The sequence below is a fragment of the Crocodylus porosus genome, unplaced genomic scaffold (assembly GCF_001723895.1).
Source record: "Crocodylus porosus isolate Cpor-Errol unplaced genomic scaffold, CroPor_comp1, whole genome shotgun sequence".
NCBI classification, from domain to species: Eukaryota; Metazoa; Chordata; order Crocodylia; family Crocodylidae; genus Crocodylus; species Crocodylus porosus.
In genome coordinates, this window is record NW_017728949.1 from 67,621,109 (window position 1) to 67,638,455 (window position 17,347).

At 45.7% G+C, this 17,347-nt stretch overlaps 1 protein-coding gene across 1 annotated transcript in view; it reads right to left on the reverse strand.

Annotated features, from left to right (window-relative positions):
- Positions 1 to 17,347, reverse strand: part of TMEM163 (transmembrane protein 163) — a gene marked incomplete at its 5' end in the record, with an annotated part of 208,546 nt that overhangs the window by 103,003 nt on the left and 88,196 nt on the right. The window contains 2 exons of the mRNA XM_019553605.1: positions 1,137 to 1,228; positions 2,731 to 2,774. Of these exons, the coding sequence (XP_019409150.1) occupies positions 1,137 to 1,228; positions 2,731 to 2,774 (136 nt within the window). The remainder of the gene's footprint in view (positions 1 to 1,136; positions 1,229 to 2,730; positions 2,775 to 17,347) is intronic.

Genomic DNA, 17,347 nt, shown 5'->3' on the forward strand with positions numbered 1-17,347 from the left:
GAAAATTAAATTTTATTCATATATTTCTGGAGATGATACCTGGAGACAAATAATAATAAATATTCAGTTCCTATCTAACACTTTTCATCTGAAGATTTCAAAAGCAATAAGATCTCAGGCTCTCTGATTTCCTGTGCCAAATTTCATTTGAGACAATGAAAACCAGCGGGAATACATAGCATATGGGAAGGGAAAAAGAAATTGAAGAGCGATTTACAGCGCGATAAAATGCCCTTTGAAAGGTTAATTTAATTTCTTTCTTTTTTCCTTTTCCTACAGGCTCAAGGCATTTAGGATAAGAGAAGATGAGGAGATAAAAAAAAAAAATGTACAAAAAAATTAATCTGACCAAAAATCATTTTCTCCTATTTTCAAATAATCACCAGAAAAACACATACATACATGCCCCTGTTCTAGAAAACTGCACGTGTAAAATAGTTTGCTTTGCTCCATTTCAGTGAGCTAAATTTAGTCATGGTTTAAATGGGTGCAGACTTTTATGAATCAGTGGTCACTTCAGCCTTCCACAAACTTTTTTCCCCCAAGATGTCATGTATTGAAGACTACTAGAGTAGGTCATAGTTGCTATATTAAACAGATTATCTATGTACTATCTTGTGGCTACCCCAGGCTTCATTTTGTCAGATGTCCAGTTCTATCAGCTTCTTAAAAGATCCAGGAGATCTGACAGTGCTCGTCACAAAACAAGAAGCACTCAACATTTTGAAAAAGCTGACCTCAGTTTTGTCAAGGGAAACACAAGTATAATGCAAGCATCTAATACCAGACATTCAGCTCAGTGTGAGACAAGAAGATGAAATGTAAATATATTTAGGAATTCAACACAGGGTGTAGTTACATATCATGTATGGTAATATTGATTGTTCAGAAAGAAATGCACAAACCCTTTATTGTTATCCTCTTAAAAGAACAAAAACAAGGATCTAAATCACAGGGGAGATTTGTTTGAACACAAAATGAAAGTTTAGGACCACAGATTGACTGAAAATAAGGAACTAATATTTATTTGGCATGTTAGAATTTGTCTTTGTCAGTGTCTTAGAAATTAAAGCATCATGGTTTGACTGCAAAAACTCTTCAGTCTCCTATCAAAGCTAAGAATTAAATATACTTACATGTATTCTCTGTGTGCAGAATGCACAGCCGCTGCATTGCTGTAACGCCACAGTACTATTGCTGATGACAAAACATCCAGGGTAGCATCAAACTGAAAGAGATATAAAGTCATTTGCTTTTTTAGACTATTAGAGTATACTGTACTTACAGCAATGAATTTATAATTCCACTTCCAGGGGACAAAGCATCTCCAAAAAATCCTTTTGATGAAAGCAGGATTTACATTCATTAAAATGAACTTCAGCTTTTTACTGTGTGTTATTATATACTAGCGTGCATTAAACCTGAACCAGTCAATCAAGGAATTAAGAGCTTTATGTCTGTAATCCACCACTGTGAAGAATTGCTGGCCAAAGCAATCTTGTAATCAGCATTAATACCTAAAATACTAATATATTCCTTAACACACTAATTCTAAAAGCAATGACCATTATTTTCAAGCAGTCTAATAATCCATACATTTTTCTTTGAATTTCTTGTTTTTGTTTAAGATAAGTTGGCACAGCAACTTTGCAAATATAAATTTTTAAATTTTACTTTATGCTGCATCTTCAGCAAAATAACTATACGCCCATTTTCAAAACATAAATACAGTAAAATCTCTGTTATCCGGCATCCCTGGGGTAAGGGGATTGCCGGTTACAGAAAAAATCTGGTTATCTGAAATAAAACCCGGAAGGGTTTTCAGATAACGTGGAGCTGGGGGACATGGGAGGGCAGGGAAGGGAAGGTGGTAGCGGCCACATTCAAAGAAGCAACAACATCACAGAGTGGTGGGTGGTGGCCATTGCATGTGAGATTTCCCCCTCGCCGCCATGTCTGACCGTCCAGCCAGAAACTCTGGTTAATAGAGTATTCTGGAATGGTTAAGTACTAGATAAGAGAGATTTTATTGTATATTTTTTGAATATTTTTGTTGTGGTATCTCTGCTCAGAAATGGATCTCTATCACTGCAATAATTCAGATGCAGACAACAAAATTTTCATGAAATACTGCTACTTTCAAATTTATGTGAAAATATGAGAAAAGGCTGCACTTTCAAGTTACTTTCCATTTAATTAGAAATAATTAGCTCTACTGATAATCTCTCCTGAAAAAGTATTGTTTACCTTCTTATTGACAACTAGTACTGATTATAAGATGCAGTAATATAGTAATTCTGGCCCCATGGAAATCAATGGAAATTTTGCAACGGACTTCAGTGGGGATAGGATTTCACATCAAGTTTCAGAAGTGAATTCTGGGCATCAGATCAAAGCCTGAAGACAGAATATACTGCAGAAAGCAAATACTGGTGTATATCCATCTTGGTTTTTTCTACAGTATCTATCAGTGTAAGATCTATGGGTAGATATTACCGCACATTAATTCCTAGCAAAAAGAGACTATAAAAACAGACCATCATATTTTGTATTTATCATTTCTAAGATAACATTTGCTCAAGTATTTCTCTAATCAGTCACTGATTTTATTCTACCATGCCTGGGCACATTCATTGGCCAGGAACTTAGACAGGAATACTAGTAGTCACAGTTGAAACAAAAAAAAGAGTGGAACATAATGCTATAAAGCGTATTTATAAAAGTACTTACAGCAAATCCAAAAGATGATGCACTGTACCTCATTATGGAAACAGCTATAAAAGAAAGAACATATTTAGCATAACTGTAAATCTCTTGGATATTTTCTTTTGTCTTGAAAGACTACATTTTGAAAAAAAGGAAAAATGCACAAGTACATAAAAACACATTAGAGTGTTAGTTCATTGCAAGAGCAGGTTGTAACAGGAAGGCTGAGCTTCTTTTGGTTCTCATAAGAAATGACCTGGTTGACAAACTTAGGCAAGAAAAGCCTTGCACTACAGCAAATGGCATGGTGAGCAGGGATCCTGGTTTTCTCTGTTTAAAAAATTGCAAATTCTCTGATTAAAAGAAAATCATACATTCTCTAATAAAACCCCCAAAATCTGCAACTAAAATGAAATGCCACTATATATACACACACACACACACACACACACGTATCAACTGACCACAATGTTTTATTGATATATTTACAATTTTAAAGCAATTTGGAAGCCCAGCAATGTCTGAATCACTGTCATAAAATACATTCTAAATACCTATAAATTTTGGTATATGATGCTTTTTTATCATGGAAAATTCAAGCTCCCCCTGCCCCCTTTGCTCACCGGGACACAGGTCCAAGCCCATCACTCCCAGGCTGCAGCCTTCCACATGCACATGGCGCCCTCAGCTTGACCGCCCTCCTCCCGCTCCCCCCAGCCCCTTGCAGTCTGGAACTCTGCCAGCCGGCAGAGAGCTCTTTGAAAAAGTACAAAATCTGTGCATTTTTCTGTTTAAATGAGAAATTCACATTTTTCTCAGTTAAAAAGGTAAACCCATGGGGGGGGGTTCATTTTTCTGTGGGAAACAGAAAACCCTGATCCCTGGTGATGAGCCAATAGGCATTTCTCTTTCTTCCAAAATAGTATCAGACCACTGCTTCAACCTGACATTGAGGGCACCATGTTTCTGACAACACTACATATCAGATGAGGTTTTAAGTACAGCTGGGTGAAAATCAGAATTTCCATCTCAAGAACATTTCACATTTCTAGAGGTTTTGTTCCCAATAGGAAAAAAAGTCAGAAAGGCAAAATTGGCAGCAGCCCAGAAACTTTAAACACTGTATTTCAGAAGAACCAAAACAAAATTGGCCAGAAGACTGCAAGCTGCTAAGCAGGCTCCTCAGCTTCCTGGCTTGCTTTCTGCTAGGGACTTGGGTAGCCCAGGACATTAAACACCACTTGGAACAGCACCAGGAGGAATGCTGCACACCCTTGGGGTTGGGCATCCTCCCCAACAATCAGCTGAGTAGAGGATGGGCAAGCAGAAGACCCAAACAGGGAAGACTTCCTTCCTCTTATGCATCCATCAAAAGTTTTGGTGAAACTGACAAGTTTTCATTAATCACTTTGATTCCATTAAATCAACATATCCATTAAAATTTCCCAACTAAAGAGCTTTACAGGCACCTCTGATATTTTAATTGTGAATATTGCATGCATTCACACACACACACACACACAGAGTCATTTAGACAGCTATCTCAAATCCAAGCAAGCCATAGGAATAACCTGAGAATGAAGGGTATCATCCTGAGAGAGGAAAAAGAGAGCTAAAGCAGAGTAGCTGTTGTGGGACAATTTACTTGAAGAAGTGGGCAATTGTTGGAGGAGTTCACTGTAAAATAACCAGCTTATCAGACTCTGACCTGCAGCAGGCCCTGCAAGCTAATTCGAAGCATCCAGCTCATAAACCAGATCTTGCAGCATTTGGACAGCCTTTGTTTGTCTGTACAACCTCTGTATTCTCTTAGGTCTACAGCATAAAAATACAATTAATTTAATTGGCCCTATTGGACCAATCTCCAGAAAAGAGAGTTCTAACCTGTGCGACAGCTCCAAATAAAGTGAACGCTTAAAAGGCTTACATTCCCTTTCTTAAACTGGCATCATTTAATTCCCTTCACAGGAAGAAAATAATTTTCTGGTTTGTTTGGGAAACAAAACTATTCTGAGAGCTGTAAAACCAGTGTGCTCTGCAATGAAACGTGGTTTAACCATTCCTCCCACTAAATATGAACTACAATTCTGTGGTGATTTTTGTGCATCTTGAAACAAAATAAATAGTACTTTATTTTTAGTATGAGCCTTAGATACAGTTCCAGTTATGAGCATCCCTGAAGTTTACAGATCCAAGAATCTGGTTCAGCACCTTTATAAAATTAAAGAGCCAGCCATGTAATTCATTTCTACATTCAGGTGAGGGTTTTTTTTTGTTTTACTGTTTTTAAGTGAAGGAGTCTTCAGTTTGTGGCTATTTGTTTAGACCCAAACCTAATTTTTGAGTCATGATGTCCTGCTCTGCAAGCTATCTTTCACTTGCAAACTGAAAGCAGAAGCTATATCACTTGGGCAGGACCTCCGAGTGACAGCTAGACTTGACAAGCAGAACTGACATGTACTGTTCTGGATGCAAAACTGAGATATTACACTAGACAACAGATTCCATCCTCTTACATCTCCACATTTAATGGCTTTACCCAATTGTAGATTGTTATATCCATGAGGCTGCACAAGCAAAATATGAGCAGATATACATACACAAATCTTATTTGTCCATGTGTTCATACTGCATAACCAAATGTCATTTTTTCTCTCACTCCCATTTTCCAATCTGTATGCATGTCCCTATATATGGAGTTATCTTCCTAATCTATCTGATCAGAGAGGCATTTTCTTCTCACCGTGATCCAGATTTGAAACCAATTTATACCACACTTCTCTTAAAAATGAATTTGTAACTAGTATAAGAAGTGAGGATGATGTCCTCACCAAAGGAATGCTTTTGGGGGCCCATTCTTGGATGTCTGAAGATCTTCAGGCCAAAAATTATATATTGTACAGCAATGAATACAATCACCACTGCTGAATACAAAAACACCACACACACACACACACACACTCTCTATGTGTATGTCTACACCTATTTTATAGGTCTTTGTGAAATTTCGGATGCTGTTTCATTTCATTTAGGATTTGGACATTTCAATGGCCGAAACACGAAAACCGAAACCAAATGCAGGGCTCCAAAACGAAACGGGTGATCCGAAACGTTTTGGACGTTTCAGAGCTGTTTCGGAGGCAAGCTTGCAGGGAAAGGGGGGGGGGAAGGACTGCTCTGATACTGACATCTGTAGCTGGTCAGTGACAATGATCTGTTCCTGAGGTCCCTTCCAATCCCAGTGCTCTGGGGAAGGGACGGAGAAGCACCATAAAAAGGCTGTTTGTGAAGTGCTGCATACCATTTTGCAACTGCATCTGTGAGTGCCTGGAGCAGCAGCAGAGAGCGGCATCTATAAGCTTGGCTTGCAGTTTGGTAGTGCCTTGCTACCAAGTTGTAGCCACTGCCATTAATCCTTTCCTATTTACTCTTGCCTGCCCTTCCCCCAAATCCTGTTGTTTGTTCTTTTTATCCCCCTCCTCCCCCAAACAAAAAGAAAGTAGTGCTTTGCATGGAAAGCACTCAATACAGATACATTTATTACACACGCACTCATGCAGACACAGATACAAATCTTTTTCAGCACATGAAATATGATGCATGCTGGAAAGGCAGGTGACAGTTCTTCTGGCCAGAGAAGGAGAGCTGTAAGTTCCCTCCCCTCTCCCCCCCAAACTTAAATGCACCCTCTTCCCTAGTCCTAGCAGGCATGAGGCTTCTGGTGCTGGTGGTAGCAAGGAGGTGGGACCAGAGCCTGCATCTGCACCCCCTCCAATAACACCAGCCATAACAACCCCCAGCAGCACCAGCATGACAGTCTGCTTCACCCCCATTTCAGTTCCCAGGCCTGAGCCTTTCAGTGCCAGAGGAGGATCTGGATCTGGAAGCAGGGGACCTGAGCGCCCTAGCAAAAGAAAGTCCGGGGTCTGAGGATGAATCTGAGTTTGTGCTCCACTCCCCTCCAAGTTCCCTTAGAGCCAGTCTCCTTCCCTGGAAGGTACTTCAGAGGAGGTTAAGGTAGAGGATGTGGAGGCAAGTGGCTCAGTTGAGTCCACTCCTCCTGCTGTTGCACCTCTGCCTGCTGAGGGGGATCAGGCAAGATCTGAACCCACACCCCAAAATCAAGGGGGTAGTGTGGTGTGGGATCATTTTGAGGTGGCAGATGATCCCAGGTATGCTATCTGCCTGCACTGCCAATGTAAGACCAACTGGGGCAAGGAGGAGAAACACTATAGCACTAAGGGGATGCTAATGCATCTCCACAGGCACCGCCCCCTTCCCCTTGCTCCTCCTCAGGCTGGCATCAGTGGGAGTGTGCCCAAAAAGAAGTCCCCCTCTCAATCCAAAGCCCTCATCACCCCACAGCAGAGGCAGGCCACCCTGGAATAGTGGGAAAAAGGGCAGGCACACACTGGGGCAAGTTGCAAAGGCAAGCAAGATCACCCAGAGCATCAGGGAGATGTTTGCTCTGGATAGCCAGCCCTTCACCCTAGTTGAACAGCCAGGGCTCAGGTGGCTCATGATGCTCGTGGCCCCATCTTACAAAGTGCCAGCACACCCCACCTTCAGCAGGATGGTGGTTACCTCCCTGTACAAGGCATGCAGGGAGTACTTGAGGGAGGAGCTGTGCAAGGCAGGTCCACAGGTGGCCTTGCGCTTCACCTCAGATATCTGGAGTAGCTGGGGTGGAGATCATGCCTCTCTCTCTCTCTCTCACAGGGCACTAGTGCCACCAGTCAGGCCTTCAAGCGGAGGTGACGGATAAGTTCCACATGGCAACAGAGATCATGGGGACCATGAACCACATGGTGCAGGTGTGGCTCGTTGGGCAGAGTGAGCTCACCCATGGGTTCATGGTCACCAACAACGAGGCCAATGTGGTCAAGGTAGTCCATGATGCCAACTTTTTTGGCATCTGCTGTGTGGCACACAAGTTTCACCTCATACTCAAGCATGCCTTGGAGGGGGACAAGGCTCCATCACAACCAGCCAGCTCATTTCAAAGTGCAGGAAGGTGGTGGGACAAACAGGCAGAACTGAATGCCCCACAGCACAAAATCATCCAGGATGTGGAGATTCAGTGGAACTCCATGTACCTCATGCTGGAAAGACTGGTGGAGCAACAGAAGGCCATCCACGAGATGACCTTGCTCGGGATCAGCGGCCCACTTAACAAAACAGAGTGGGATACCATCTCCCAGATCTTGGTGCTCCTCAAGCCATTCCTCAAGGCCACTAAGACTGTCAGCCCTGGTGATGCCCTCCTTAGCCAGGCGAGTCCCATAGTGAGGGAACTTGAGAACCAAATGGAGAAATTCCAGGGGATCAATGTTCCTGGCTGGGGCAAGCTGGCGGAAGCCGTTGTCACCAGAGGGCATCAAGAAACGGCTGGATCCACTGCGGTCCAGTACAGTCCACGTGCTGGCAGCCATTTGCGACCTAAGGGTGAAGTGGAGCATGTGCACCAGCAAAACCCTGGATCACTGGATGGAGGTGCTGGTAAACAGTCTGGGAGGCAGAAGGGCACAGGTGGGGGGACATGAAAGAAGGAGATCCACTTTCCTGTGCCAGCACTCCCAGCAGCAGCCAGTCTCCTCCACAAGAGGTGCTGCCAATGTGGGCCAAGTGCAAGATTTCAGTGTTGGGGTCCAAATGCACCAGACCCCAGCATTGGGCAGGTAGTGCCAAGGCCATGGTGGCTACCTATCTCAGCGAAGACATTAAGCCACTGAACTTAGATCCCTTGACCTATTGGGCACCCCGGGGCCAGATGTGGCAGAATTTGGCCACAGTTGCCTGCCAACACCCATCCTGTCCTACAACTAGTGTTCCAAGTGAGAGGGTGTTCAGCATTGCTGGGGATGTTGTGACACCCCACTGCATCTCCTTGGATCCTGCTTTGGCGGAGCAGCTGGTGTTCCTCAAGGTGAACCTCCTGATGCTGGGGTTCCAGTGAGTGCCACCCCCCTCATTCCATATGCACCTATTGCCATATGTTTGGGTTTTTTAAACCATTTAATGCCCCAATTTCAGAGCTGGAGGCGGCACTCACTGCAGGGGAAGAACATGTCCCTGCTGAGCTCTTGTGCCAGGATGAACTTGGAGGTGTGGACATGCACTATGAGGAAGAAGGCCCCAGGTCCTGGGAATGACCACTAAAAGTGAACTCAGACAGGGTAGGGAGGCCTGGTGGGACTGCTGGTGGCACAGCAGCCCCAGGAAATGCCAGGATCTCCCTGGGGAAAGCAGGTAGGAGGCACCTTATAACCTCCAGCCACCACACACATTCACAGTCCTGGCTCAGGAAAGCTCAAACCCCTAAGATTTTATAGACATTAGGGCTGGAAGACACCTTGGAAGATCATCGAGTCCAGCCCCCCACCCAAAGGGCAGGAAGTCAGCTGGGGTCATAAGATCCCAGCAAGATAAGCATCCATTTTTTTCTTGAAGGTGTTCAATGTAGGTGCTTGAACCACCTCTGATGGCAGGCTGTTCCAGATCTTGGTGGTTTGGACAGTAAAGAAATTCTTCCTTATGTCCAGCCTGAAATAGTCTTGCAGTAGTTTATAACTGTTCAACATCATCATCCCTTGGGGAGCTTTGGTGAACAAGCATTCCCCCAGGTACTGCTGGTCATCCCTGATAAACTTATAGGTGTCCATCAGATCACCCCTGAGCCTGCGCTTTTCCAAGCTAAAGAGCCCCATGGGTCTCAGTCTGTCATCATAAGGTCTGTTTTCCTGCCCTCTGATCATGTGCATGGCTCTTCTCTGGACTTCTCTCAAGCTTCTCCACATCATTTTGAATTGTGGAGCCCAAAACTGGATGCAGTACTCCAGCTGCGGCCTCACCAAGGCCGAATACAAGGGGAGAATGACGTCCCAGGATTTGCTTGAGAAGCATCTATGGATGCAAGCCAGCGTTTTGGTCGCTTTACTAGCCGCAGCATCATCTTGCAGGCTCATGTTCATCTTGTGGTCGATGACGACCCCCAAGTTTCTTTCTTCCATAGTGCTAGTCAGCGTAGCACTGCCGAGCCTATAAGGATGCTGCAGATTTTTCTTCCCAAGGTGGACATCCTTGCATTTTTTGGTGCTAAACACCATCAGGTTCTCATCCACCCATTTCCTGAGCTTGTCCAGGTGAGCCTGGTTCACCCACCTGTCTTCTGGTGTGGATGCTTTGCCCCAAAGTTTGGTGTCATCGGCGAACTAGGCCAATCCACTTCTGACTCCAATGTCCACATCATTACTGAAGATGTTGAACAATATGGGTCCAAGAACTCCACTGGTCACAGGGCACCATGATGATTGACTTCCATTAATTACTACCCTCTGGGTTTGACCACAGAGCCAATTTCCCAGCCAGCAGATTGTGGTGGACCCAAGGCCACAATTGAAAGATCTTTGAGAGGCCTGAGGATTGCTGGTTGCAGTCGAGTTGTGAGGCTCCAGGTGAGCTCAGCTTAGCTGCCTGAGATGCCATCTGTGAGGCATGGGCTTTCAGGTTTAAAAACCTTCATCAGACTGAGGAAGCATCTAGTCGGTGTATGTGTGTGTGCTCTTTCTGGATGGAAGAAGTAGTAAAGAAGCCAGAGGCTGGCATGCAATGCAGGCAAGAACATCAGTCAGTGAAAATGGAAATGGAGGCACCAAGGGGTGAGAGACAGGCTGAGATAGGGGAAAAGGGAGATGTAGCTGGTAAACGTGGAGAGGTATCTGCTACCTGGGGAGTCAGATGTCCAGCAGGTTGTAGTGTATCATATACAATGTCTATATTGAGTCCATGAGTTTCTGTATCTAGGAGGTTGATAAAGTTAAGTTCATAGGCCCATTTGTGATAGACAGATGCCTCCTCAGCTTGACAAAGGGTTTTTAAACCCGAAAGCTTGTAAAGAAGAACTTCTCCAACTATTCCATCGGTCTAATAAAAGATATCAGCTTGACCCTAAGAACCTTGTCTGGGCTACGCCCTTAGACCAACACAGCTACAACCTAAAGTGACACAAGTTTTGCTTTAAACAGTTTGAAGTGCAGTTTCACAGAAACCCCTATGCCAGTCTGCCTGAAACCTGGCAGGCCTCCCTCATGCCTGCATGAAAGGTGATGTATGTCATGTAAAATCTTTGAGAGCCCTTAGGCTTACTGGTTGCAGTGGAGTTGTGAGGCTGAGAACAAGGGCTACCATCCCTGCAGTTTTCACCCCGCTGCGCCTTAACACAAACACAAAGTCACATGTCATGAGTTTTTCTTGTCAAACAGTTTCAGGTGAAGTTTCCCGGAAACCCCTACACCCATCTCCTCAAAATCTGGCAGGCTTCATGGCCTCAGTAGGGGCTACTATCCCTGTAATTTTCATCCTACTCTGCCTTCACACATACACATATCATGCTTTGAACAGTTTGAGATGCAATTTCCCAGTAACTCCTGCACCTATCTCCTTGAAGCTTGGCAGGCTTCATGGCCTCAGAAGGGGCCCTTCAAGTTTCATCCAAATCAGGCAAGAAACGACAAAGTTATAAGTAGTTTTGTGCTTCCCCATTATAGCCTATGGCCAAAACTCCAAAACACCGTCAACATTCCAAAACAGTTTCAGCCAAAACGAAATAAGACAGTGATTCAAAACACCAAAACAATCACTGTCCCTCCAAAACGCCAAATCTGAAATGAAACAAAACAGCCATTTCAGACAGCCCTACAAAACACTGAAATGAAACACTGTCCCTCTGAAATGCCGAATCCAAAACACAACGCAGGCATTTCACACAGCCCTATTATTTTACTTGCTTCAATATTTCTAGCTATCCAAACACTGGGCACATAACAAGAGACAAATACTGCTAATATGTAATAAATACTAAGATCTGAAGATAGTCTTAACAAAATCTTTCAAAACATATAAGGACTTTAAAGAACGCCTCCTGGAAACAATCCTGAGCTTAAATGACTTCTCCTCTGATTTTCTCTCCCAAGGAAAACCTAAGACAACTGGTGGGTCTTGCCACATGTTCTTAAGAACTGCAAATCTGGGCACTGGCGGCTGAAGGGAATAAATTCCAGTGCTAAGAGATGCTCAGAAGGAATGGGAATGGCCCTGTTGCCAGCATCCTCCAGATTAAGCCAGGGAACTGTCAGATGAAACATCTCAAGTTATCTTAAGTACAGCATGGTATCAAATAGGAGGGAGAGTGCTCCCTTTGCAGCTGAAAATCGGAAGGAGAGGGAGTGCGGAGGATGGATGTGTAGGTGCATGCTTACAGGACACCTTCAAGAGTACAGAGTCCTCTAGAAAAATAAAACCATAAGCAAATGAAAATGCACAACAAGGAGGGGACAACACAGTTAAAAGCTCTCCCTTGCTCTTGCCTGTACAGTGAATAAGATTGATATACTTCCAGATCTTGGCAGGCCCCAAGGTGCTAAAGTGCAGTGGCAGGGTGGGATGCCAGAATAATAAATGTAGTAATCAACATTTTAAACAGTTGAAAAATATATTTTATTTTCTTTAATTACTTATTGGTTTTCTAATAGCAATAATGGCTCATTTGTCATTCTTTCCAACTCAAACGATCAGTTAGTGCTAAATCTCCCACAGCTTTGCCTCAGGCACATTAATACCTCTAGCTGATAAGTAATGTGACCAATAAAGCTCAGCAAATAAATCACTATAGTTTAATTGGAATACATGTCCGTGAGTCTAGAATGTACATCAGGAAGATTATCTGTAGAGGTACACCAATATATCAGTTGCCTATCATATCAGCACCAATAAAAGAGACGTTCACATTATCAGCTATTGGATTTTTTTGGCTGATGTAGCCAATAATACTTAATGATACCTGGACACCTAGGTTCCCTCTCCTCTGTGGAGCCAGGGACCTTGGATGCCTAGGTTCCCTCGGGAAAGAGCATGTTTCCCCTTGCAGGCAAGCAGCATTTTAGCCTGCAAGAAGTCCTGTTTGGGCCTGTTGGGAGCAAGACACGGGGCAGTGTGTGCATGTGCATGCACGTGGCAAGTAACAGAGTAAGGCAGCATGGACAGCAGTTCCCTGCAGATAATTCTCTGGAGGAGAAGCAGCAAGAGGAAAGGAAGGGGTGTAGTGGGGGTGGATTGAGGCCCCCACAGTGAGGGAGCGGGGCAGGGGATGGGGCCCTGCCCAGCCAGGGCAGTGCATGGCATGCAGGGCTGGGTCCGGGAGCAGGACAGAGCCACAGGAGGCTCATCCGGGTGGTGTGGAGGAGGGGCAGCTCTCCACCACTGTGCACAACTCCAAGGAAGGCATAGGGGGGCATGTGCCTCACCAGATGTGTGTGCAGGGTAGGTGCGAACTACTCGCTGCAGGCTCGGGGCTCCCCACCCTGCTGCCTTTCCTTGGAGAGCCCCACACCACCTGCACGTCCCCTGGCCACCCAGCAGCAGTGGGGATGGCATGTTGTGCCTGCTGTTGTCAGGTGGGCAGGGAATGAGCAGCCAATGCAGGATTCCCAAGGCAAAGGCAGCAGAGTGGAGAGCCCTGAGCCTGCAGTGAGAAGCCCACATTGGCCCTCACCGAGCTTGGCTTTGCTCTGATTAAAAGTGTCCCTGCTTCAACTAAAGCTTATTCCGCTGTGGGCTTGATGCTCCCTGCCCTGCTGACTTTGCCCCAGGAGCCCCAGGCTGGCCGCAAGTCCCCTGCCCACCTGGCAGCAGGAGGCAAAACTCAACACCCCAACTTCTGCCAGGTGGGCAGTGGGGGCATGCTGCTGGTGCAGGCCTCCCAAGGGAAAGGCAGCAGGATGCGTAGTCCCAAGCCCAAAGCCTGCATCCACCCCACACACAAATCTGGGGGGGGGCACATGCCCCCACCCATGCCTTCCCAGTGGGGTGTACACAGTGGCAGGGAGCCACTGCCCCACACACACAAGCTGGACAAGCTGCCTATGACTCTGTCCCACTCCCCACCATGCTAATTTAACCAGAGTAAATTGGTTATCAGATCAGCATCAGCCGATATGTTTGGTTAATAATTGGTTATCGCTTTAAGCCAAGAAAATCTTTATCAGTGTACCCCTGATTATCTGTTGTACTTCCATTGTATCAGACTCAAGGCCCACCATTTCCTGAAATCACAAAGACCAAATAAGATAAGATGAGAAACCTAAAAATATACTTCTAGTAAAGTACTTTTCAGGTGTATTTTCAATTGCATAGAGCTGAAGTCTCCTATGAAATGAAGTGACTGATAAGACTTCTGCCTCCATATTTCTGAAGTGAGGCTGTATGTCTTTCATGCTATAAGAGCAGATTTACAACACTGAGAGAGTGGTATCTACAGCCATGCAGCTTTTCATTCCCCCCGTCTCTTCTCTACATCAGTGGTTTTCAATCTTTTTGCATTTGCAGACCCCTTTATAAATTTCAAACGGAGATGCAGACCCCTTAGAATTGTAAGTGTGGTTATTCACATACTTTTGATTGATTGTAGTAATTTTTTAACGACCTATCAGACAGTCTGCAGACCCCATTGGCAACATGTAGGGGGTGCATGAGGGTGCATGTGCACCCCCTGAGCTTGGCAGTGCACACTCTGCAAAAAGTGCTGCCGACACTGCCGGTGCTGCTTACTCACCACTCAACCACCCCTACCACCACCACCACCACCGCCAACACTGCTGGCAGCATCTGTGGGCTGTCCCCGATTGCCACTGGCCACTGCAGATGCTGCCAGCAGCATCTGTGGGTGGTCATTGACCACTGGTCGGCTCTCACCCCCACCTGCCTGTGCCACTGATACCGCCACGGCCACCTGTGGGAGCTCCCTGCTTGCTGCCACCACTCACCCACCACCACCACCTGCGAGCAGTCATGCTTCCAGGGGCCTGCGGCATTCATGGCAAACTCCCAGAGGCCAGTGGACCACAGGTTGAAAATCACTGATCTACATAGATACAAAGACACTAGGGCTGGAAGGGACCTTGGAAGATCATCGAGTCCAGCCTCCTGCCCCAGAGGCAGGAAGTCAGCGGGGATCATAGGATCGCAGCAAGATAAATATCCAACTGTCCCTTGAAGGCATTCAAGGTAGGCGCTTGAACCACCTCTGCTGGCAGTCTATTCCAAACCTTGGGGGCTCGGACAGTAAAGAAGTTCTTCCTTATGTCAAGCCTGAAACGGTCATGCAGGAGTTTGTGACCATTCAACCTTGTCATCCCTTGGGGAGCTCTGGTGAAGAGACATTCCCCCAGATCCTGGTGAGCACCCCGATAAACTTATAGGTGGCCATCAGATCACCCCTGAGCCTGCGCTTTTCCAGGCTGAAGAGCCCCATGGCTCTCAGCCTCTTTTCATAAGGTCTGTATTTCTGACCTCTGATCATGCACATGGCTCTCCTCTGCACTCTTTCAAGCTTTTCCACATCCTTTTAGAACTGTGGAGCCCAAAACTGGATGCAGTACTCCAGCTGCAGCCTCACCAAGGCTGAATACGATGGGAGAATGACATCCTGGGATTTACTTGAAAAGCTTCTATGGATGCAAGGCAGGGTTTTGCTCGCTTTACCATGCCCCCTAAGTCACTTTCGTCCATAGTGCTAGCCAGCATAGCACTGCCGAGCCTATAAGGATGCTGCAGGTTTTTCTTCCCAAGGTGGACAACCTTGCATTTTCTGGTGTTAAACACCATCAGGTTCTTGTCTGCCCATTTCCTGAGCCTGTCAAGGTCAGCCTGGATCACCCTCCTGTCCTCAGGTGTCGATGCTTTATCCCATAGTTTGGCATGACTGGCGAACTTGGCCAGTCCACTTCTGACACCATGTCCACATCATTAATGAAGATGTTAAATAGCATAGGCCCAAGGACAGAGCCTTGAGGGACCCCACTGGTCACAGTGCGCCATGACAGCTGAGGCTAAACTATCCTCAACAATTTCCAGTTAGGCCACTGATAGTAACATCATCTACTGATTTTCACTATGAAGACAGACAGTGGGAAGTGTGACCACTGAAAAAAAATGATGAACAGGTGGGTTAAAAACCCTGCTGAGTCACTCCAAGAAACCTGTGCATTATAATCATAACTAGTACTTCAGGACATTGGGAACTTGCAACTGCCCCTTGCATGGGATAGGCTTTTGCTGGCACCACAACAGCACAAACAGTCCTAATGCATGTTCCTGATGATTGTTTGCAGAACATGCAAGCAGTAATAAAAATCTAAAAATAGAATAAGCACAGCAAGGCACAAATCTGTCACTGTCTTCACTAAGAAGCCTGCATAGCACAATCGATTCATACAACTGGTCAAGCTGTAGATTGGATTTCTCCCTGCTATCCTCCTTCACAAGCAGTGCTTGTGGAAGGAAAAGTCTGTAATTTCCTACAGATACGGCTATTAAGGGAACAAGGTTCATCCCACTCCCACCCTCAGCTGCCACAGAAGAAAAGGATGGCTCAACTCTCCTTCTCCACAGATCAGAAGGGCAAATACTGTTAGCTCTGTTCAGCTTCATCCCAATTGATCCTTGGCAGCAGACCAAGGATTCAGCAGCACTTCCTGCCCTTTCCCCATGTAAGAAGGCTTCCCTTTCAAGATGTATCTACACTGGAAGTCATTCAGCTTAAGTCTATGTTCTTTTTCACCTTATTACAAAAGACAGAATTGGGGCAGTAATTGTACCTCTCCAGCCAACCTTTTGGAAAGCTAGGTAAGGCACAAGGATAAATCTAGGTGGGATCCAGAGAGAAGGCTGGTATCACAGGGTTGACTGTTTTCTTCCACACAGAACATGGGAAATCTGCCTGAAGAGAGATCCCTCCACAGAGAATCCTGGTGGGGCCATTCCTGCTCTTATCCTTTCTTAGAGCTTAACCTTAATTGAAGAGCTTAAACTTAATTCTTTACCTCCGTTTTCTTGTGCAGGGACCAGGACTTCGCCACTGTGATGCAAGACGGACTCAAGGGGAACGCCTCCAGACCTCAGGTTGGGGAGGACCGGGTTAGAGAGCTTCTGGAGGGGCTGGACATGTTCAAATCAGTGGGTCCAGATGCTCTCCACCCCAGGATGTTGAGGTAGCTAGCAGGGGTTATTGCAGGGCCCTTGGCATGGCTTTACGTGCGCTCGTGGTGCTCGGCCCAGCTGCCAGATGATTAGAAGATAGCCAACATGGTCCCCATCTTTAAAAAAGGAGGAGAGAGGACCCAGGCAACTATAGGCCCATCAGTCTTACCTCAATCCTAGGGAAACTCTTTGAGAAGACCATCAAGGAGCACATCTGCGATGGGCCAGCTTCAGGGATGATGCTCATGGGCAACCAGCATGGTGCCATTAGGGGCAGGTCATGTCAGACCAACTGACTGCCTTTTATGATCAGGTCACAAAAGCACTGGATGCAGGTGTCGCCATGGACGTAGTCTTTCTGGACTTCAGCAAGGCCTTTGACACCGTCTCCCACCCCGTCCCCATTGAAAAACTAGGCGACTGTGGCATTGATGCCTATAGTCAGATGGATTGCAGATTGGCTGAAGGGTCATACTCAGAGGGTGGTGGTGGATGGGTCATATTCAACCTGGGGAGAAGTGGGCAGCAGAGTCCTTGGGCCCACGCTGTTCAATTTCTTTATCAGCGATTTGGACGACAGGGTGAAAAGCAACCTGTTTAAATTTGC